Raw genomic sequence first — 23,155 nt, 5'->3', positions numbered from 1 at the left:
TGTGAGGATGCGGGTTCAATCCCTGGCCCTGCTCAGTGGGTTAATGCAGCATTGCTATGAGCTGCGATGGGGTCACAGATGTGGCTCAGATCCGGCGTCGCTTTGAACCTAGACTAGGAACTTCCGTATGCTGTGGGTACAGCCCAAAAAAGGAAAAAAAAAAAAAAAAAGGAAGAAGAGGAATGGATTGAAAGATTCATATCAACAGCGTCAGTTTTAGTGAGATTTAAATAAAGTTCATTAATGGGTGAGACGTAAATAAAGTTCATTAATGGGATGATACAAGTGTCCCTCAGACATTAGTTTCGTGCTTGAAACAGTCTCTGAGATAACCATGAATAATAAATTTCAATGCTTTCAATGACTCTTCCCATCAAATATCATAGTCAAGTACACATGAGTTAAAACACACTTTGGGGCTCTAACAAATTGTAAATTTCTCAAATGAAATAAATTAAACCCTTGGTTTTGTGAAGGCAATGTCTATTTTTTTGCTCTGATGTCCTCTACTGAATAAGAAATCATTCTGCAAAATATTTCTGAGAGAAGGAGTTCTGCTGCTCATAAAATGAAATGCTGGCACTGCCTGATATACACAAGTTAGAGAAGCATCAAGTACCTGGAACACAACCTTGTCTACAACTGGCACCTATAATACACCTTTATGGCAGGCACCAAGTCTCCCTCTGAAAAGGTTGGTGGGCTGGAGTAGTTTTCTCCTAGAATCTTTAAAAACCAAAGGCAAAATAAACCCAAAGGTGATATTCTTCCACTTGGAACTTCAAAGTGGGCCATTTAATCTTAGTGTGGCCACTCAGCATGCCTTAAATTCCCTTCATTATCCATGAATTTTGAACTGTTTTTTTTCCTCCCCTGTAAATTATGGGCTCACACTGTGGAGATGAACAGCACAAAAACTCATATTCAGACTGGCTTACTTTGGATCATGGGCATTTTTTAAATTACAAAATATAAGCAAACTACTTCATATAATTATTATAAGTAATTTATATAACAAACTTAGATAATATAATTTAAATAGATTATCTAAATTAAACAAAATTTTGCATATCAGGCATTAGCTGCAAATTACAGTATCAGAAGCTATCCACACTTTGGACACTAGATGGCGATGCAGGAAAATAAACGGAAAGTGAATTGAGGTCATGATCATCAAAATTATGGCTGTTTTATTCTTAATACTTTTAATTTATTTTGATTTTTCCTATTTTTCATAGGCAATTTGGAAACTAGGAAATATTATCAATAAAATGGTTATCCTAAAATACAGAAAAAATAGCTCATAGCATTTACCCATATGCATATGTGTATACATTCCTAGTTAAGAATGATTTTAAGAAGTTCCCAGACTAGGGGTCTAATCAGAGCTGTAGCCGTCGGCCTACGCCAGAGCCACAGCAACATGAGATATGAGCTGCGTCTGTGACCTACACCACAGCTCACGGGAACGCTGGACCCTTAACCCACTGAGCAAGGCCAGGGATGGAACCTGCAACCTCACGGTTCCTAGTCGGATTCGTTAACCACTGAGCCACGACGGAAATTCCTGATTTTAAGGATCTTTATTGGTAAACTGCTTTCCAGAAATACTGTGCCAATTTACAATATATGGGTAACAGTCTCATTTCACTCTAATAAGTGCAATGCTCTTATTTGCTGAATTGCAATTTAAAATTTTTATATTAAATAATTACTTGAATTTCTAGATAGCTAATGAATTGAAATTTTTTCTGTGAATCATAAGTCCTACTTTTTTTCCAGTTTTACGCTTACCTTCTAACTTTAAGTTGAACCTATTTTTATGATTTCTTAAAATATCTTTATGTTCAGAAAACCATCCATCATTCAGGTAAATACATGTCTACCATCTCTGCTAATATTTGATGGTTTTGTTTGCTTATTTTACATTTTGGTATTTACTCACGATGCAAATTATCTCCCCCAATAGTATGAGGTGACAATTAGCTTAGATTGTTTATTCAAACAGCCATTTTCCCCTTTTACTAAATAATTATTGGCTCCTGATCCATTCTCCACATAAGATTATGGATACATTTCTAAAATTTGTTTATTCGTTTACTATTTCCATTGTTTCACCAGCTTCTTACTTTACAAAATTAATAATAAAAATGTTAGCTAACATATCCTGAGAATCAACTGTGCCAACTAAGAACCTCACATGTATTAATTCACTTAACCTTTACTAAACTTAAGGTCTTAGTTTTAACATGGTTTCCATTATACAGTTGAGGAAATTAGGCTTAGAGTGTTAAGCAAAGTGCTCAGACTCACTAAGCCACTGAAGTCAGGATTGTCCCTCAAACCCAAACACCTGACACTCTTCTCTATGGTGTCTAATCACTTTCAGTTTACATCAGCAGAGTAATGTAACCAAGCAGGGCCTTATGGGGCTCCTGGGCACAAAAGACATTCTGTGTCCCCCATTTCTTGTTTTTAGGAAATGGGCCTCATTCATCCTCCATGACCTTTCTGGAGTTCTAAGGGAGAGGTTCAGACAGTTGTTGACCAGGGAAGGGGTTGCAAAGACAAAGAAGGAACAGTCAACAGACTTGGGGCAGGATCCTAGTTCCCTTTCAAGGGATACACATAATGATGTAGGCGTCTTACACACCTAAGAGAAAAATTATATTCCTTATGCTTCTTTTAGAAATGAATTCTTGAAAACTGAATAGCTTAGAGTCCTTTCTTGTGCTTCTCCTTAGACACAATCACCTGTAAGCTAAAGATTAGGCACCCTGAACACAATTGCCTATGGATTAATGATTATTAGCACATGATGTTTCTCAGGAACTTTCCTAGTTTGTTCTAATCTCTGATCCATATGCCCTTCTCACAAGTACTGCTATTCTAGGCAATAACCCAGAAGATAACCAACATGATCATGCTGAGATCTCCTGATGTCAGCTTTGATGACTAATCAGTGGCCACTGGTGGCACTTACTCCAGCAGCACCTCAGAAATAGCCCAAATTTCTGATGGTGGCTACTCCACCACAGAGCATGCCCTAATCTATGCTAAGATTCCATATGGGCCCTGCCTATTCTGTGCTGTGGCTCCACAACAGAGTAGGGACAGTGGCTGTAATCAGCTCGCAATTCAGGCTTCATCTGAGCAGACCAAGGGAAATAACTACAAAAACTTGCAGAATCAGCTCAATTGAGATAGCTCAGACCTCTGTCTATGGATGACATGAGCCAAGAGCTCCCATGGTCCTCCTTGCAACAGCATGCCCCCTCTCTAGTGCAAGGATCCCATTATGGGGAAAAGGGAAAACATACATGTAAAGAGAAGAGAACCAGCTCAGGCCTAACACTCAGGGATTTTGCTCCAGCAATTTGCGATCAGATCTCATCCCTAAAGGTAGTGATGGCCACTGAGCAAAGGGAGTTTCACCACATACTGGGCTCCAGCTCTAGCCCCTTATGTCCAACCCTACCCCACAGCCAAGGTGACACCTGCCAACACATCCTGAAGATATCACTTGTGTCCATGTAAAATCCAGCTCTCCCACCAAAAGCACTGGGTACAAAGTCTGAATAGGGAGGCTTCCACATAAAAACACACATTCATGACTGAAATGGGTAACTGTTTCACCTACGTTCGTAGAGGCAGAGAAGATTAAGCAAAATTAAAGGGAAGAGGAACTGCTCTCAATTTAAATAACAAGAAGGAAATCCCTGAAAAAAAGAACTAAACAATTTACCAGATAAAGAATTCAAAAAATTGGTAATAAAAATATTAACTGAATTGGGCAAAACAATAGATGAACACAGTGAAAATTTTAATGAGAAAATAGAAAATACTTTAAAAATTAGAAATAAAGAATTCAATAACTCAAAAAAGTATCATAAAGAATGAGCAGCAGACTAAATGATGCTGAACACATAAGTGATTTGGAAGACAGAATAATGGAAAAAAAATTAGAACAGCACAAAGAAAAACAAATTTTAAGAAATGAGAACAGGTTAATAAATTTCTCAGATAGCATTAAGTTTACCAACATTTGCATTATGGGGATCCCAGAAGAAGACAGAAGGGCATTGAAAATGTTTTTGAGAAAACTGCGACAAAAAACTACATAAACTTGAAGAAATAAATATCCAAATACAGGAAGCACAGAAGTCCCCAAACTAGATGAACCTAAATTGATTCACACAAAGATATATCATAATAAAAATGGAAAAAGTTGGAGTTCCCGTCATGATGCAGTGGTTCCCATTGTGGCGCAGTGGTTCCAACTAGGAACCATGAGATTGCAGATTGGATCCCTGGCATGGCTCAGTGGGTTAAGGATCTGGTGTTTCCATGAGCTGTGGTGTAGGTTGCAGAAGTGGCTTGGATCCTGCATTGCTGTGGCTCTGGCGTAGGCTGGCGGCTACAGCTCCGATTAGACCCCTAGCCTGGGAACCTCCATATGCTGCAGGAAGCAGTCCTAGAAAAGGCAAAAGGACCAGAAAAAAAAAAAAAAAGGTGGTGGGGGGAAACTAATGATAAAGAAAATTCTAAAGGCAGCAAGAAAAAAACAAAGTGTAATATATAAGGGATTCCTTGTAAGGTTATCAGCTGATTTCTCTGCACAAACTCTTTAGATGACAGGAAAGTACTCTCATATATTCAAAGTGCTGAAATGGAAGAACACACAACCCAAGGTACTCTACCCAACAAGAGTACTGTTTGGTATCTATGGAGAGAAAAAGAACTTCTCAGGCAGGCAAAAACTAAGAGTCCATCAATACTAAACCTACCCTATAAGAAATGTTGAAGGGTCTTCTCTAAGAGTTTTCCACTAAGGGAAAAGGGGGAAGGAAAAATCCCACTAGGAAAGGCAAATATGTAGTAAGGACTGAGGATCATACTAGTGCAAAGGTTGAAAGACAAAAAAATGTAAAAGCAACCATAATTACAATAAAGAGTTAAGGATAAACATAAAAATGTAAAACATGGCATCAAAAACATAAAATGTGGAGAGGGGAGTAAAAATTTTAGAATGTTGAACTTAAATGACTATGAGTTTAAAACAAGTAGATACAGTTCTTGGTCAACATATATAAACCCTACGATAACAAGTCAAAAACCAACAACAGATACAGAGCAAATAAGAAGAAAGGAACGGAAACTAAAAGCTAAAGAAAATCATGAAACCACAAAATAAGAAACAAAAAGGAAAAAAATGGAGAAAAACTATGAAAACAACCAGAAAACAAATAATAAAATGTCAATAAGTACATGAGTGTTAATAATTACTTCAAATGTTAAAGACTAATGCTCCAAACAAAAGATAGAAGCTTGCTGATTAAAAAGAAAAAAAAAAAAAAAACTGCATGCTGCTATAGGACACTCATTTCAGACCTAAAGACACACACAGCCTGAAGGTGAGGTGATGGAAAAGATATTTCACAAAAAAGGAAACAACAAGAAAGTGGGGGGTAGGTTGGGTAGAGATATTCCTACCAAATAAAATGTACTTTAAAACAAAGGTTATATAGAAAGACAAAGAGGAACTTATATAACAACAAAGGGATCAATGTAAGAAGAGTGCAGTATGGTCATTAACATATGTGGACCCAATACAGAAGCAGTCAAATATACAAAGAAAATACTAATGGACATAAAGAGATAAATTGACAATAACACAATAACAGTAGGGAACTTTAACAGCCCACATACATAAATGGATAGATCATCCAGAGAGAAAATCATCAAGGCAAGAATGGTCTTAAGTGACACAACAGATCGGTTAGACTATAGAGATCTACAGAATAGTTTCGGGACAGTAGATACAAACTATTGAATTTGCAATGGATAAGCAATGAGATCCTGCTATATATAGCACAGGAAACTATATCTAATCACTTGTGATGGAACATGAGGGATAATAATGTGAGAAAAAGAATGTATGTCTGTGTGTGTGTGCATGTGCCTAACTGCATAGCTGTATAGCAGAAATTGACAGCACATTTTATTTTTATTTATTTATTTTTTATATAATGATTTTTATTTTTTTTCCATTATAGCTGGTTTACAGTGTTCTGTCAATTTTCCACTATACAGCATGGTGACCCAGTTACACATACATGTATACATTCTTTTTTTCTCACATTAAATCAACTATAATATAAAAACAATTTTAAAAACACAGAACATTACATCAAAAAACAGCAAGACACACATTGAAGTGCAAATGGAAAATTCTCCAGGATAGATCACATAGTAGGCCACACAACAAGCCTCAACAAATTTAAGAGGATAGTAATTATATCAAGCACTTTTTCCTAAAACAAAAGTATGAAATTAAAAATTAATTACAGATAAAGATGAGCTAAGAACAAACGTGGAGATTAAACAACATGCTGCTAAAAACTGATGTGTGTCAATGACAAAATCAAAGAGGAAATCAGAAAATATCTTGAGACATTAAATTAAAATGGGAACACTAAACTCCAAAATCTATATGATGCAGCAAAAAGTTTTAAAAGGAAAGTTTATAGCAAGAGAGGTCTTTCTCAAGAAACAGACAAAAAATTTTTTTCAAACAAACTAACCTGCCACCTAAAATAACTAGAAAAAGAAGAACATAACCCAAAGTCAGCAGAAGGAAGGAAACAACAAAGATCAGAGAGGAAATAAATAGAGATTAAAAAAATATATAGAAAAGATCAGTGAAATCAAAAGCTATTTTTTAATATAAACAAAATGGATAAACCTTTAGCCAGGCTCACCAAAAAGAGAGGACCCAAAACAAAATAAGAAATAACAAGGGAGAAATAAAACCAATACGCAGAGATTTTTTTAAAAAAATAGAATCCTGTGGACAGTTATATAACAACACATTGGACACCTAGAATAAATGAACAAATTTCTAAAATCTGTATACAAGTTTCTAAGACTGAAGCAGGAGAAATAAACAGCCTAAACAGCCTGATCACTAGCAGTGAATGTGAATTTGTGATTAAAAACAAAAACCTTTTCGCAAACAAAAGTCCATGACCGAATGGCTTCATGGGGAATTCTACCAAACATATACAGAAGAACTAATACCTATCCTTCTCAAACTACTGCACAAAAAACTGAAAAAGACAGAACCCTCCCAAATTCATCCTCTGATTTGCCACCATTACTCTGACACCACAACCAAAGACATTACAAAAAACAAAATTACAGGCCAATATGTTTGATTTATATAATGCAAAATCATCAACAAAATATTAGCAAACAAATCTAACAATACAAAAAAAGGATCATAAAGCATGATCAAGTTGGATTCATTCTATAGTCGCACTGATTGATTCAACATGTTCAAATCAATGTGATACATCACATTAACAAGAGGAAATGACAAAATCCACATGACCAGAAAAAGCATTTGACAGAATTTGACAGAATTCAACATACATTCACAATAAAAATTCTTATCTTGCTGTATAGCACAGGGAACTATATCTAGTCACTTATGATGGAACATGATGGAGGATAATGTGAGAAAAATAATGTGTAGATATATATGTGTGTATGTACATGTATATGTGTGTGTGTGTGTGTAACTGGGTCACACTGCTGTATACCAGAAATTGACAGAACATTGTAAATTAGCTATCATTTAAAAAATTTTTAAAAATCCAGATAAAGGCCACGTATGACTAACCCACAGTCAACATTATATTCAATGATGGAAATGTAAATTGGTACTGCCACTATGGAAGACAAAATAGAATGGAGGTTCCTCCAAAAACTAAAAATAGAACTACCATATGAATCAGCAATTCCATTCTTGGGTATATATCTAGAAGAAAGAGAAAACACTAATTCAAATTGATACCTGCACCTCAATGTTTATAGCAGCACTTTTTATAATACCCAGGATATAGAAGCAACCCAAGTGTTCATCAACAGATAATGTATAAAGAAGATATGGTGTGTATATAAATACATTGGATTGAAAAAAAAGATTCTCCCATTTGCAGCAATGTGAATGGACCTAGAGAATATCAGGTATAGTGAAATGAGTCAGAGAAAGACTCTTTATGATATAACCTACTGTATGATATTACTTACATGTAAAATCTAAAAAAATAAAACAAATAAATATATACAGATACAGAGGACAAAGTAATAGTTGCCGGTGGGGCAAGGGAAGGAGGAGAAACAAGAAAGTGGCAGGGGATTAAGAGATACAGGCTGCTATGTACAAAGTAGAGCGACAACAAGGATATATTGTACAGCACAGAGAATAATAGCCATTATCTTGTAATAACTTTTATTGGAGTATAACCTGTAGAAATACTGAATTGCTATGCTGTATACCTGAAACTGATATAATATTTTAAATCAACTATACTTCAATAAAATACATAAGATAAAATAACATAAAATGCAGGCCCTAAATACATTATTAATAGTACTGCTAGATAATTCATAGCTTTTGCTAATGTTGTGAATGTGATTTTAATTTCTCATATTGCTCTCTATCCAGGAAAACCAGAAGTGTGGTAACCCTCCCACAGTTAGAGATGCTATGATTATCTTCATTCCTGTCCTCAAAATGATGTTGCTGTCCTCCAACCCTGGCTGCTGATTTGTGGTTTCCTTAGTCTATAGGACATTTTTTTTTTTTTAAATAAAGAACTAATCATTTTAAAATTCAATTTAGAAAAAGCAGGTCTAGTCCAGATCCTGCCTCTAATGAGCAACCATGGCCACAACTGATTCAATAATCTTCTCTGAGCTTTAGGTTTTTCCAAAACAAAAGGCTTTTCTAGATCGATCAGAAAGCTCTTCAGGAGTTCCCTCAGTGGCACAGTGGATTAAGGATCTGGGGTTGCTGCAGCTGTGGCTTAGATTTAATCCCTCTCCTGGCAACTTCCAATGTGCCATGGGTGTGACCAAAAAAGAAAAAAAAGTTCTTCAAATTCTAAAATCATGTCATTTATATCTGATAGTTTTAACTATTAGGAAAAATATTATATATAAATGAGTAGGAATAATACATTCCGTATACATCAAAAGAAAAAGCATCAATAAAAAGTGAAAATATTGGTAACATTAAGATAAAATTTATGTTTGTCTCTTTATAAATCACTACCCAACAAAACTTTTTTTGGGGGGGGCTTTTTGTCCTTTCTAGGGCCATACCCGCGGCAGATGGAGGTTCCCAGGCTAGGGGTCTAGTCAGAGCTACAGCTGCCGGCCTACACCAGAGCCACAGCAACACAGGTCCGAGCCACGCCTGCAACCTACACCATAGCTCACGGCAATGCCAGATCCTTAACCCACTGAGCAAGGCCAGGGATCAAACCCACAACCTCATGGTTCCTCGTCAGATTCGTTTCTGCTGCGCCATGATGGGAACTCCCCCAACAAAACTTTTGAAACATGTTAGTATTTTAACTATTCCAATTAGCTTGAATTATGACATGCTCAAAATTCAATCTGTTGACTTTTATCAAAATGTTGAATGAGTTTCTGAATAAGTCCCAAGTATTATTTTTAATATATTCTGTTTTCATTTGATACAGAAACTTTTAAACCTAATTATACGCATTTAGAAGAATTTCACAACAATGGAGAGTGTGCTACTCTTTTGTTTCAAAAGTAATCCATATTTAGCTTCCTTGCTTACCTCTACTTCACATTTATATTTTCTCAACCACCCTTTGGTCAACCAGTGTGCAAAATTCTAATTGCAAAGTACTCACTCAACTAGAAATATAAGCAGCTTTCATCATTCTCGAGATACAATAATCATATCAGTATTATTCCTAATCCAAGTATTTTTTCATTGCCCTGTGGAAATTTGAGTGCCAGCTCCCCAAGATGAAGCTTAACTGAAGTGACCAAATGTTCATGTACTCCTTAATCACTCTCTCTTCACCAACACTATAATGTAGAGCTGATCGTTACATTTAACATTTTCATGGTAAGTGAAGCTGATTACTTGATGACTGGATCTGCCTAAAGAACACGAGAAAGACACATACACTGAATGTGTTTGCAAAGTAGAGATACTATAATATCGATAATATGAGAAAGGATGACTCTGGTCACTTAAAACACAAAGATACTTTATCACCTGGTGAAATTTGTTATAAAATTCTTTTTTTTTTTTTTTGTCTTTTTGCCATTTCTTGGGCTGCTCCTGTGGCATATGAAGGTTCCTGGGCTAGGGGTGGAATCGGAGCTGTAGCCACCGACCTACGCCAGAGCCACAGCAACGCAGGATCCAAGCCGCATCTGCAACCTACACCACAGCTCACGGCAACGCCGGATCCTTAACCCACTGAGCAAGGACAGGGATCCAACCCGCAACCTCATGGTTCCTAGTCAGATTCGTTAACCACTGTGCCACAACGGGAACTCCTGTTATAAAATTCTGATGTCATCCCCTAACCCCCACACATTTTACTGCTGTCTTATTTTAAGAAATTGCCACAACCACCCCAACTGTCAGCAATCACCACCCTGATGAATCAATGGTCAGCATCAAGGTAGGACCCTCCATCAGCAAAAAGGAAGACTCACTGAAGGCTCAGATGATGATTAGCATTACTTAGCAATATTTTTTAATTAAGGTATGTACACTTTTAAAAGATATAATGCTCTTACACTCTTAACAGATCACAGTATAGTGTCAACAAAACTTTTATAGATACCAGGAAACTAAAAAATCATGAAACTTGCTTTACTGTGTTGTCTGGAACCAAACCGGCAGTATCTCTGAGGTATGCTTGAACTTTGAAAAATCTGGCCCAGTAAGCACTGATACTGATCTGTGCTTATTGGGCAGGAAATCTTTTCATAGTCCTTCTAGCCCCAGCAAACAAGTCAATAACCTCTTAAAACTACAATTCATTTCAAAATAAAAGTATTCCCTCTGTCTTACCTTAAGAATTACTTTGCTATTTCTAAAACTGCAAATGCAACTAACTTCTAATCATCAAGAGCTATCTTTAGTATACCATATAATTCACGAAAAAAATTCTATCATACTCATTAACACCTTTTTATAAACTTTCCTTATACTTGCAAAGCAATTAAGTTATCCTCTGGCGATCTCTCATCTTAAAAAATAAATGACCTTGATTACTTCCTCTGTTATTATAATTTATAAATCTGTCCTTTATTTCAGAATCTTTTTGTTGCAATCTAAAATTTTTTTGTGTCTTTTAGGTGAAGAGCACCCATCTTTTTCTTTTACTAATAGTACTTAAAAAGTTGATATATAGTTGATTTAAATATTGTGTTGGTTTCAGGTATACAGCAGTGATTCTGTTTATTTTCTCAAAAAAAAGTATATGAGAGAAAAAACTTTGCTTCTTTTAATGAACTTTATTCCTTCTTTCTCCTGTTTTTAATACCTCCTCCCTCCAAAAACAAATGGCTACAAAATATTCATAAACTTCCACAATACTAGCAATTCTATGAATTACCAAGGTCTTAAAATCTAAGTCATTGATTAGCATGATTTGTAATAACAAGCCTCAGACAGATGCCTGCTGGACTTTGCTAAAAGTACTTCCCTAATGTACCCTGATTTCTCTATTGCTTAATAATCACCTGGAAAACTTGAAAAATGCAGAATCCAGCTCTATAGGTCTGAGGTGGAGCTTGAGGTTCTGCATTTCTAACTGGCTGCCAGACCTCAGACCTCACTTTAAATAGGGAGGGAATAAACTAAAATATTCTTGTTTATTGGCATAAATGAGATATGCATCAGCATAAAGTTTTCCTGAAATCTAGATGGATGACTATTTCATATGACATAAAATGAAATTACTCTCCTAGAATTCATTTATCACAAAACTGTATTGGTGTGCCAAGTATCTTTCATTTAACTTGAGCTCCTGCAAAAAAAGGTCCTGTTTTTACAAGGATGAAGAAATCACTTTTAAATTTAAATTGTGCCACAACTTACCAATATGCTCATTATTACATTCAGAGTAGGAAAGTTCCTTAGCTAAGAAAACCATGCCCTTGTCTAGGAACACATTAGTTCTATTTTGGAAATAGAACTGAAATTGAAAGCACATAGGAAAAGGAACAATCCAAATCATGTCTTTTTTGCACATACAGTACAATTCGATATTTAAACAAACCCCCACTCTCACATTAGTTGGTGGTAAACTGTCAAGCCAAGAACTGGGAAGTGTCTGAGATTTTTTTTATCCTATTTGCAAGCTAACAAGTAATCCACCTACAGTTTCAAAGATACTAGCAGAAAAATACAAGTCTTTTGGGTCTGAAAGAAAAGGCCATTTACTCTTCACAGCAATACCAAGAGCAGTACCAATGGCCAGAGTGCAATCTTTGCTTAGACCCCAGATGCAATTCCCACAGGGGTACAGGAATAGAGCCAGGGGTACCTGCACAGGCAGTACGTGTGTTTGGGCAAGGAATTCCAACCTGAGGAAGTCCCTGACCCCATACCAGCAGCTGGCTCATCCTCCAGTGAGAATAATATCTTAATTACTCTGCATTGTCAATCCCTTCTGGGGAAGGAGCCATTTCTCTATCTTCACATATCCTGGAATGTACAGAAATCTGAGCAAACTGGCTACTAGTGCTCATACTCGAAGAAATGTGACAGATTCGTGGAGAACTATCTCCCAACAGCTGGTAGAAAAGTGCTGGAGGATGGTAACAACAACAATAAAAACCGTAATAATGATTACAATCAATAAGCAGTTTACATGTGTTACTCCATTTGGTGTTCAACATGTTGGCAAGTTAAATAGGATATTTGTCCCTTTCAAAGAGGAGGAAACAGATTTGTAAGCCTTAAGTAACTTGCATAAGCTCCTGTAACTAGTGGTTTCAAAGGTGGTGCATTGTCCCTATACAGTTCTAAGAGGCAGGATTGTCTGAGAATGGGAAGTAGGGCACTTAACCAGAGGTGAGCCTTACTCAGGTCACCAGATCATTTAATCATGATCGTCCCTTCCCAGCCTCCTACGTGGTTATGCGTCCTTACTTCTCATTTTATACTTCTAGAGTTGTTGTATAGTAACTAGAGTTGGGATAAAGGGTAGAATTTATTTTTAAATTTTTGGCCATGTCTGTGGCATAAGGAAATTTCCAGGAATAGAGGTTTTTTTGTTGTTGTTTTTTTTTGGTTTTTAAGTTATCTCCTACATCTTATAGCAAAGGTAAGGAATTATATTTTGATTATTTCTTTCTGAGGAATAATCAAAGATAGCATTTTATAATGACACCAAATTAGGAAAGCTTCTCACAAGAAAAGTGACTCAAAGGTTATTAATGGAATCATAACATTTGTGCCTAGTTCTTAAATAAAAGGATATGTGATTGTATTGAAACTGTACAAGACCATCTTCTTCAGGTGTTCACTCACATACTGCCCACAATCAGCATGTTTTCCTTTCATCCTTCGCTGGCTTGCAGTATTTTACTCCTAAACTGTCAAACTTCCTCTCTTTCATAAACAAATCCTACTCTCTGTGTCAATATTTGAAATTTTGCCTGTAAATCAGAACATGCTGTGATTGAATTGCCGCTCTTATCATCTACCACTTACTTCCATCAAAGCACATAACTGGATTAGTGGGAAAACAGCTATGTTATGCTTGAATTTAAGCTTTGCCTAACAGCAGGCTTCCTTTCTGTAACAAAGAACAGGCTTGGAGATAACAGAAACACTAGGAAATGATGCAACATCTGTTCTGACATCTTATATGTGATTAAAGCATAAAAATTACCACTCAAAAAAAAAAAAAAAAAAGAAACCCAGATATATAAACCTACAACTGAGAAGCTGCTTAACTCTTCTGTGTGGTGGTTCCAGGCAGTACTGGAAAAATGTTCATACACACTGTATCATAACTCTGGATGATAGGCATGATCTCAGGTATGGGGATAAAGAGAAATGCATGAACACTTTGTGGGAAGATTACTGCCCAAGTTCATTAGAGAATCACCACCCAATTTCCCCAATGCCTTATTATTATGCTTCCTTGAAGTTAGAAAAGCCAAACATTATACTGTCTCTTTCCTAGATTTTCAAGCAGTTTCAGAGAGAAAACAGGAAAAAAAAATACACAGAGATCTGTGTGCCTACACACAGACACTCCAGGAGATTATAACCATTTTAGAAGGTATTTTTCTTAGAATCATTATATCATTAAATTGTTACATTTCTATTTAATGAGAAAAGCCTGTCTGTTAAAGACAAAAATATGATTTTGCTTTTCTTTCCCCAAAATGTTGTATAACAATCAATTCTCTTAAAATATATCATTTTCAGGTATTGATATTAAATATTATATAAATGTAAGTAATAATCAATGAGGTTTGATAGTGCTTGGCTTCAGGTCCCCTTCAAGGAGACTGAACTCAAAGCCTCTGGTCAAGACAAAAATTACCAGACCCTCATCATCACCCCGCCCCATCTCACTGTAATGCCCCTTTTCCCAGCATGAGAATCAGGCCTACTCCTTGCTACTCCCTGCTAGGAAAATATGTGGCCCATTCCTTACCCCTCAGGAGCAATATACACGCCCAACCTACCAGTAAGTGTATCGTAAGACCCCTCTTTCCCCAACCAATCATCAGGTCAGCAGGTGTATCACGAGACCAACCAGAAAATCAAATATGCCCATGCACATGAGGCACACACTTGAGACCAATCAACAACCAACCCTCACACACACACAGTAGGCCTCGGCAGGGAAAAAAAAAGGTCTTCACTCTGGTCGAAAGCATGGGCCTATATAGGGAAACCCAACCGTAAAGTGGGTCCAGTCCCTACTCACAGGGTGCCTGCTCTCCCTCTGAGAGCTTTAATAAACTTGCTTGTGCTTTGTAATGCATGCAACATAGCTGTAACATTTTCACTTTTTTTTTCACCTCAATTCTTTGCTGAGCACATATAAGAACTGGAGAGACAATGCAACCACCATTAACAATAAGAGCAAAAGACTCATGATAAAGGAATTAAATAAATTTATAAAAGGATCATTAGTTGCTGGCTAAATGATGAAAACAAATTCATTCAAAGCCATTTCTACTGTTTAGTCATAAAATCTCTTCAAATATATTTTTAATAGCATTGTCCAGTTTCTAACTGTGGCAGATGCTACCAGTGCCCCATCCATCTTTCCATGCGTGTCAGTCCCAATTTAACTGCCCGAGGTTTCTGGGAGCCTTCTGCTTGTGCATATGGTGGTCTGGGGAAAACCAGGGTAATTAATGTCCCTTGGAAGCAGTCATTAACTTTAAATACTCCAGCACACTGTCTCCTTGGAAAGAATAATCTCAATTCATGCAATCTACACTGGTTTTCAGAACTGCATAGAGGATTAAGATCTAATCACTCAGAGTGGTAACCTGTTTGATAATCCATTGTTTACTAGTTTGGGTCTTTGTTTTTCTTCTCACATTTCTCTAAATCTTTCTTAGAATTACTTTCCCAATAAGCCATTTGTACTTGAATCCTGGTCTCATAAACTATTTCAGGGGAAGGAACATGTAAATTGATACTATAACCGAGCAGGGCCCTGTGGGGTTCCTAGGCATAAAAGCCTTTCTGTGTATCCCATTTCTTATTTTTAGGAAATAGTCCTCATTCAGCCTCCATGGCCTTCCCTGAGTTCCAAGTTGCTGATCGGGGAAAGAAGGGAATGCAGTCAGTGGAGGAATAGGTCAAGAAACAATAGTACAGCCTTAGGGCAGGATCCTGGTTCCATCTCAATGGATATACATAATAATATAGGCATCTATATACTTAAGAGAAAAGTTATGTTCCTTATGCTTCTTTTAGAAATGAATAACACTGATCAGCTTAGAGTCCTTTTTTGTCCTTCTCCCTGGCTTAATTGGACCGTAAACATAATCACCTGTAAGCTAAAGATTAGGCACCCTGAGCACAATTGCTTGTGGGTTAAAGATTATCAGCACATGCTGGTTTTAGGAACTTCCTAGTCTGTTCTAATCTCTGATCAATATGCCCTTTTCACAATAATCCAGAAGTCCACCATCATGATCATGCAGAGATTTCCTGACACCAGGTTTGATGACTAAGATTCCCCCAAAGAAAGAATGCATATTTGCCCTCAACCCTGATTCTTATTCAGGATCCTGCTTTTTTCCTGTTTACTATAAAATTCCCCACAATTCTTCCTAATGGGGGTCGCAGTCTTTAAGGCATTAGCCTCCTGGGGTCTCATTTGCCTGGCAAAGCAATAAAAGCTATTTTTTTTCTTCTTCACCCAAAACTCTGTCTCCACATTTCTATTAGGCACTGGTTGACAGAGGGCAAGTTTTGGCAATAATACCAGCAGAGGTCTTAGGAAACAAATCCTCTGGAAGAGATTCCAGAACTAAATCATTCACCAGCCATGTGGCCACAAGGATTCCGCTGGCAACTGTCTGTCTATCAGTGATAACTTGAGTAAAGAAAACCCCTCAGAGGTTACAATATCATAACTGCTAAGATTTTCATCTGCAGTGACCAGAACACAATACTGAATAAAGGGGAGGCACCTAGAATTTGCAAAGTATGCTGACAACTGTAATCTTAAGGTCCTGGAGTTGATTAGTTGTTGTTACATTCGTTGAAGAAAGTGACCACCTCATGTCAGCTAACTATCCATCAAGGGCAAAGGGTGACAGCCAGATGACTTACAAAGCAGCCAATAAAGAGAATCTAATCTCCTGATATGAGAAGGTCAACATGTGCTAGAAACAGTCACAGTATTTGCTTTTAAAAGTACATAATTATAAAGGAGCCTGCATTCACAGCCATGGCAGTCTTCTACGCAAAAGTCAGGGTACTGATAGGCAAAGAATGGGAACCTAACTATGAATGGGGACACCTGAATCGATGTGACTGAAAACACTAACTGCCAGATTCTGCTCTACTCTCTGGATAGGAAAAAGCAATCTCATCCCCTTAAAGGGAAGTAGTTTCTTCATTCCTAGAGACAATAAAAATGATGCTTGCTATCTTGAAGATCTGATGTCATCTGCCATCATGGCCATTGGCAACAAATAGATCAGGTCTCAACATGGCCAACCTGGAAAAATAGTCTCTGTTCCAGGAACACAGAAAAAAGAGGATATTCAGCAAAAGAGATGTAAGATCTGTCTAATACGAACCAGCATATACTGGGAAAACATGCCAGGAAATGGGTGTGGATGGATCGTGAGGCAAAGAACACCTGGTCATCAATTTGGTGTAAGGGAGATAGATAAGAAAAGACTCAGATTCCTGTATAGTGGCAGATGGCTTGGCTAATGTTGGCCAATGCCCTTGAAGAAGCAGAACTGGAAGAATTTCCCCAGACAAAGAGTTCAGGGAAGCATGAGCGTGGACTTCTGGGAGTTTTCATGAAATGAGCAGATCTCTGTCTCATATCAATTACCACTAGATATTCATTATAGAGAAGGTACTCAACAACTGGGTAGCTAGGGGAATGTAGGTCATCAGCCTTTTCTGTAGCAACTGTAGTGCTTAAAAAAATGGGATCATAAATGTGGCAGCCAGGTAGCAGAGAGAGAAGGGATATACATGTGCCTAAAAACATGGCTCTTTCTCATCAAGTGTGACATAGCTACTGCCATTGGTGCCATTGGAAACTGTCTAATGCTGTCTTCAATACTATCACTCTTCAAAAAGACATTTAACAACTTGATATTAAATACGTTATATGTGATTTTATCTGTCTGGAATGGGACTGAGTAAACTTTGTTTTTCTTCTTACTGATACGCATTTCAGTTAAGAGTACAACTACTATTGTAAACAGTATGGAGGTACCTCAGAAAACTAAATATAGAACTACCATGTGACCCAGCAATCCCACTCTTTGACATTTATCCAGAAAAAAATTTTCCTTGAAAAAGATATATGCACTCATATGTTGACTGCAGCATTATTAAGAAAAGCCAAGACATGGAAACAACCTAAATGTCCATCAACAGATGAATGGATTAAGAAGATATGATGTGGTATATGTACCCAGTGGAATACTACTCAGCCATAGAAAAGAACAAAATAATGCCACTTGCAGCAACATGGATGGAACTAGAGTTTCTCATACTAGTGAAGTAAGTAAGAAAAAGAAAGCCAAATACCATATGATATCACTTATATCTGAAATCTAATATATGGCACAAATGAACCTTTCCATAGAAAAAAACTCACAGACTTGGAGAACAGACTTGTGGTTGCCAAGGGGGAGGGGGAGAGAGTGGGATGGACTGGGAATCTGGGGTTAACAGATGCAAAATATTGCATTTGGAATGGTTAAACCATGAGATCCTGCTGTATAGCAATGGGAACTATATCTAGTCACTTGTGATGGAGCATGATGGAGGATAATGTGAGAAAAATAATGTATATGTATGTGACAAGGTCACCTTGCTGTACAGTAGAAGATTGACAGAACACTGTAAACCAACTATAATGGAAAAAATAAAAATCAGTAAGACTTCAAAAAAAAAAAAGAGTTGCCCTTTCCCCTTTCCTGTTTACAATGCCTCATCCAATATCACTAATCCTATGGATTCACAAACTGCCTGATTTATCATCACAGGATATCATCATGGAATTCTGCATAACATCTCTTTAAATCAAACAATTTATTTTATGGTTAAGGAAGTCCAACAATAAATGACCACAGGATCTACTGGGTCTACCATATTCTGGCTCATTTACAAGCTGCCAGCCTGACAAAACATTGCGACAGTCTTCTAAATATGCAACTAAAGTTCTAACTTTGAAATGACTGTCTTTGAGTTGGACTATTGTCCTTCAAGACACAACATGTACTTTGAACCATGGTGCTAAGTCCATTGATGTACTGGCATCAGACTATCCATTCATAAAAAACAATGGTCACATTTTCAGGAATTTTTAGAAGATAAAGGAATCAATCCAACAAGTTATAGCACTTATAAGTAAATATTTATGCATGCAATATAGCAGCATCTCAATACACAAAGCAAGTATTGACAGACATAAAAGGAGACACTGGCAGTAATAGAGTAGCAGCACGGAACTTAAAATACCTCACTTTCATAAATGGATAGATCATCTAGACAGAAAATCAATATGGAAACACTGGCCTTAAATGACATGTTAGATGCCGTCTTTAAGGATCATTAACTGGAAGCAATGGACACAGGGCAGGTTTCTAACTACCATTACCTGCAACTTTTTTTTCCCCCTCATTTCTCTCTCTAGTAGCCAGAGTCTATTCTACCTACACATATGGAAGGTTGGTGCTTGAAACCCTAGCTCATTTGGCCTTGAGGCAGAATAACTTTGAAGTTCATATTCTATACAACTTCTAGGATTCCTCAGTAGGATTAAGTTCCTTTAAATTAAATTAAGTTCTTTTAATTGTCTTCCTTCCTTCCCTTGCCTCACTTCTTTAATTGATTATGTTTCCTGGGATCATGTCCCAAATAAACCACTTACACTTGAATCCATGAACAAGAATCAGTAAGAAGCCAGATTAAGACATTAACCATATTTAATGTCTGCTGGGTTTACATAAATTTCATTAGATATGCCAAATCTGTAATGAATTTATTACTTTTACAACTTTCTCTTTTTCTATGCCAAAGATATTTTTCCAATGACTTTAAATAAACATATGTTTATGTACTAATTAAACTAAATGATTATCTTTTCTGATCATTTTATTTGAGCGACCAAGCATTACATTTTACTTGTTCTCATTTTGTTGAATAAGCTATGAGTTAACACACACAGGGTCAGATTATAAAATCAGACTGACATGAATCAGAGCTCGTATGTAGTATCAAATTATACTAATATCAAGGATGCAGATAAGCTAAAGTGTTGCTAAAGGTTCAGATAAAGCATAGAAAGAAATGGGCATGAAGAGAAGTTTCCCAAGGGGTTATGAGCTGAACTATGCCCCCAGTCCAATTCCTATGTTTATGTCCCAACCACCAAATTTAACAGTAATCATAGATAAGTGTTTTATTTTGGCCCCACCCATGGTATATGGAAGTTCCCAGGCCAGGGATCAAATCTGAGCCACAGCAGGTCCTTACCCACTGAACTTGGCTGGGATTGAACCCATATCACTGCAGAGACATTTTGGATTGTTAACTCATTGCACCACTGCAGGAACTCCAATAGGTAAGTTCTTTAAAGAGGTAAGTTAAAAAGGAGGCCATCGGGGTAATTTTTAAGCGCATGATCCAATATGACTGGTTGTCCTTATAAGAAGAGGAAAAGACAGCAGTCTGCACAGAGGGATGACCATATGAAGTGGCAGTAAGAGGGCCACCTGTAAGCCAAGGAAAGAGGTCTTAGGAGAAACTGACCCTGCCAGCACCTTGGTCTTGGGCTTTCTGCTCCAGAACTGTGTGAGAGAAAAATTTCTGTGGTATAAGCTACCCAGTTTGTGTTATTCTGTTATGGCAACTTTAGAAAACTAATAGGCCAGGTCTTTCCTCACTGTTTTGGAGACACTTCTCTGGACCCAGACAAAAAGAGGTCTCAAAAAAGAGGTTTACAGGATTCCTTGTATAGTAGGAGCATTTAAAGCATGAAATATCTCCAATTTATTGCCCACAGAGTTATACTACCTACCAGATATTTTTTAAGGAGTCTTGCCTCATTGTTTATGATAGATACCCTTAGCTAGGGATGTCCTGCTAAAAGCATTATTAGACTAAATCTTCTTCCTCTTAGTAAATATGGTTTATCTAGTTACTTGAATCTCTGGTTGACAAGAGATTATACCTGGTTCCTTTGCCTATTTTTTTCCAAGGGTGTCCCAGTGAAAGGAAGAAATTGTATGTCAGCTGCTCTATCTTCCTCCCATCTGGTTTTAGAGGCAGATACATTCTCCATTGTACAAAACAAATTCTTCCTCCACACTTTCGCCTCTATGAATATAACCATTTAGAAGGTGAAATTATATCCATGGGTAAACAGTCATGAAATTTTCTGATAAAAATTCTATGAATTAATATAAGATAAGGTAATATTCATTTTGACATGCTTTATTTGCTTTAGAGTTCAGTGCTCTCTAGCTATGAGTAGGAAGGTCTAAAATAGTTCCTGGGAAGGAAGATTTTTAAGAAAGCACATTCAAATAGCTATCGTTTCCATGTTAATAAAAAATATTTTAAAACCATAATGCATTATGGATATATATGTATCCAGTGTGCAAAATGAGCATGATAATGAAGAGAGAATTGCCATATAATTATATTACCAAGTCACTACTTATTGGGAGTTACAACAATTTCAAGGAGTACAGGGGTTCATGTCAACTGTTTTAGCTCCTCTGAGTCAAACAGAATATGTATAATGTTTTTCTTCCATTTTCATTGCTTTAATTACTTCACTCATGGGTAAAGCCTCAGACATTCAGGACCTTGGTGTGGAAGTACAGGAGAATGAGTAACAAGATAAGACAGCTCAGTAAGATAGTCTGCCTATCCATGACAAAATACTACAATTTTAAAGTCAGTGGAAGATAGAAATTGCAGCTTTAACTCAGCAAAATGCAATCATTATATACTTACTGAAGCTACATTCACAAAATCGTCGTCTGAGAGGGTTTCCAACATTTCAGAGACAGATGTTCGGATCAGTTTAAGCGTCAAACCACTAACACTTCCACTCCTATAAAAAAATAGGTCCGCACATGTTAATGACCATGTATTTAATCAGTATCAGACACCCTAAGGAAATGCAACTTATGCACTGGCTCTAGATCATTTATATAGTGTTTAAATAGTAATTTTGGCTTTAAAAATCAGTAGTAGAAAAAGCCTAAGATAGCAAGTAGAAATAAATTACAAGAAATCTTGTCTTCTTTCCTACGAGCACCAGAATGTATTTATTTCTAACCACAAAGATGAAAATTACATGTCAAGGAACAACCTTAAGAAACTGTGGAAACTCTTGGCGCATTCACTTACTCAAGAAATATATATGAATACCAGCTCTATTAGGCATGAAAGCTACAGAGATGAAGAGATACAGTTGTTGCTCTAGGAGCCCATTGTTTGACTTGATTAAACCAATAATTACGAAGCAGCATAATAACTGATAATTGATAGATGTGTGGACACAATGCCTTATTTTGCATCCTAAAGTAGATATACTCTGAGGTTTAGTCTCATTATTCTTGTCTCTACATATTTTATGATCCTTGACAAACTCATCTATCTGTGGGGCTCATCTCCAGGCAATTAACTCCCACTTGTACATCTCTAGCTCCCCAAATGTTCCCCAGTTTTACTCTTCTAGCTCTTTATTAAATGACTAAAAGCTCAATGTCCAAAATGACAAATTAGTCCCAAATGTATTTATTTCCTCCGTATGTATGATACCAACCACACTAGATCTTAGTCATTCAATTTCTTTTTCCCTCTAAACCTCCATACCCATTTGGATGATCTCATTTGTTCATTCCATTTTATAATGTTCCTAAAACAGTGGCCTTCTCAGCATCCTCTCTCCTCTCTCACCTGGGACTTTATTACCTCAAGACCTGGAGCTAGGATAATAGCCACTTCATCAATCTCTTAGTCCCTTCTACTCCACATGCTACCAGGTGAGAACTCTGGCAGCATACCTTGATCCAGTACTTTTAATAGCTCATAGTGACCTCAAAATAGCCAACAATCTTAACAGCCTGACATGGAGAAAACTTTTGCCATTTTTTTCTCTCTTGCCTTCTTCTACCTCTACAGAGCTTCCCCCCTCCCCCTTGATGATCTCAAGCCACTTTGTTCCTGTCAGTTCTTCCACCTGAAATTCCACTCTCCCTCCTCTCCTTTCCCAGGGCTGCCTTGCTAAATCTTAGCTTTGGATTCAATTCTAATTTTACCTCCCTTAGGAAGTCTTTCCTGACATTTAAATTGAAGTATGCTCTCTCCTATGTACTCCTTTAGTACTGCATCAAACTTTATCATGTTCTACAGTTGTTTTAATAATTCCTGAATATGGTTTAACTTCACCAATATATTTGAGTCATTTTGAGATCAGCAACCAGTTCTTAATCACCTCTGTCTTTATACTGTTATATTGTATACAAGACATGCAAAATACATTTTTGTTGAAATAATTTTTTAAAATGGCATTTCTACTTCATATACATATTTAAT

The 23,155-nt window shown here is 36.9% G+C and overlaps 1 protein-coding gene across 4 annotated transcripts in view; it reads right to left on the bottom strand.

Annotated features, from left to right (window-relative positions):
* CACNA2D1 (calcium voltage-gated channel auxiliary subunit alpha2delta 1) overlaps positions 1-23,155 on the bottom strand; it is a 482,485-nt gene that overhangs the window by 116,693 nt on the left and 342,637 nt on the right. For all 4 annotated transcript variants that reach the window (XM_047752036.1, XM_047752039.1, XM_047752037.1 and 1 more), the window contains exon 10: positions 21,566-21,665. In XM_047752036.1, coding sequence (XP_047607992.1) covers positions 21,566-21,665 — 100 coding nt within the window. The remainder of the gene's footprint in view (positions 1-21,565; positions 21,666-23,155) is intronic.

The sequence above is a fragment of the Phacochoerus africanus genome, chromosome 11 (assembly GCF_016906955.1).
Source record: "Phacochoerus africanus isolate WHEZ1 chromosome 11, ROS_Pafr_v1, whole genome shotgun sequence".
Taxonomy (NCBI): Eukaryota; Metazoa; Chordata; class Mammalia; order Artiodactyla; family Suidae; genus Phacochoerus; species Phacochoerus africanus.
This window is presented reverse-complemented; position numbering and strand designations above follow the sequence as displayed.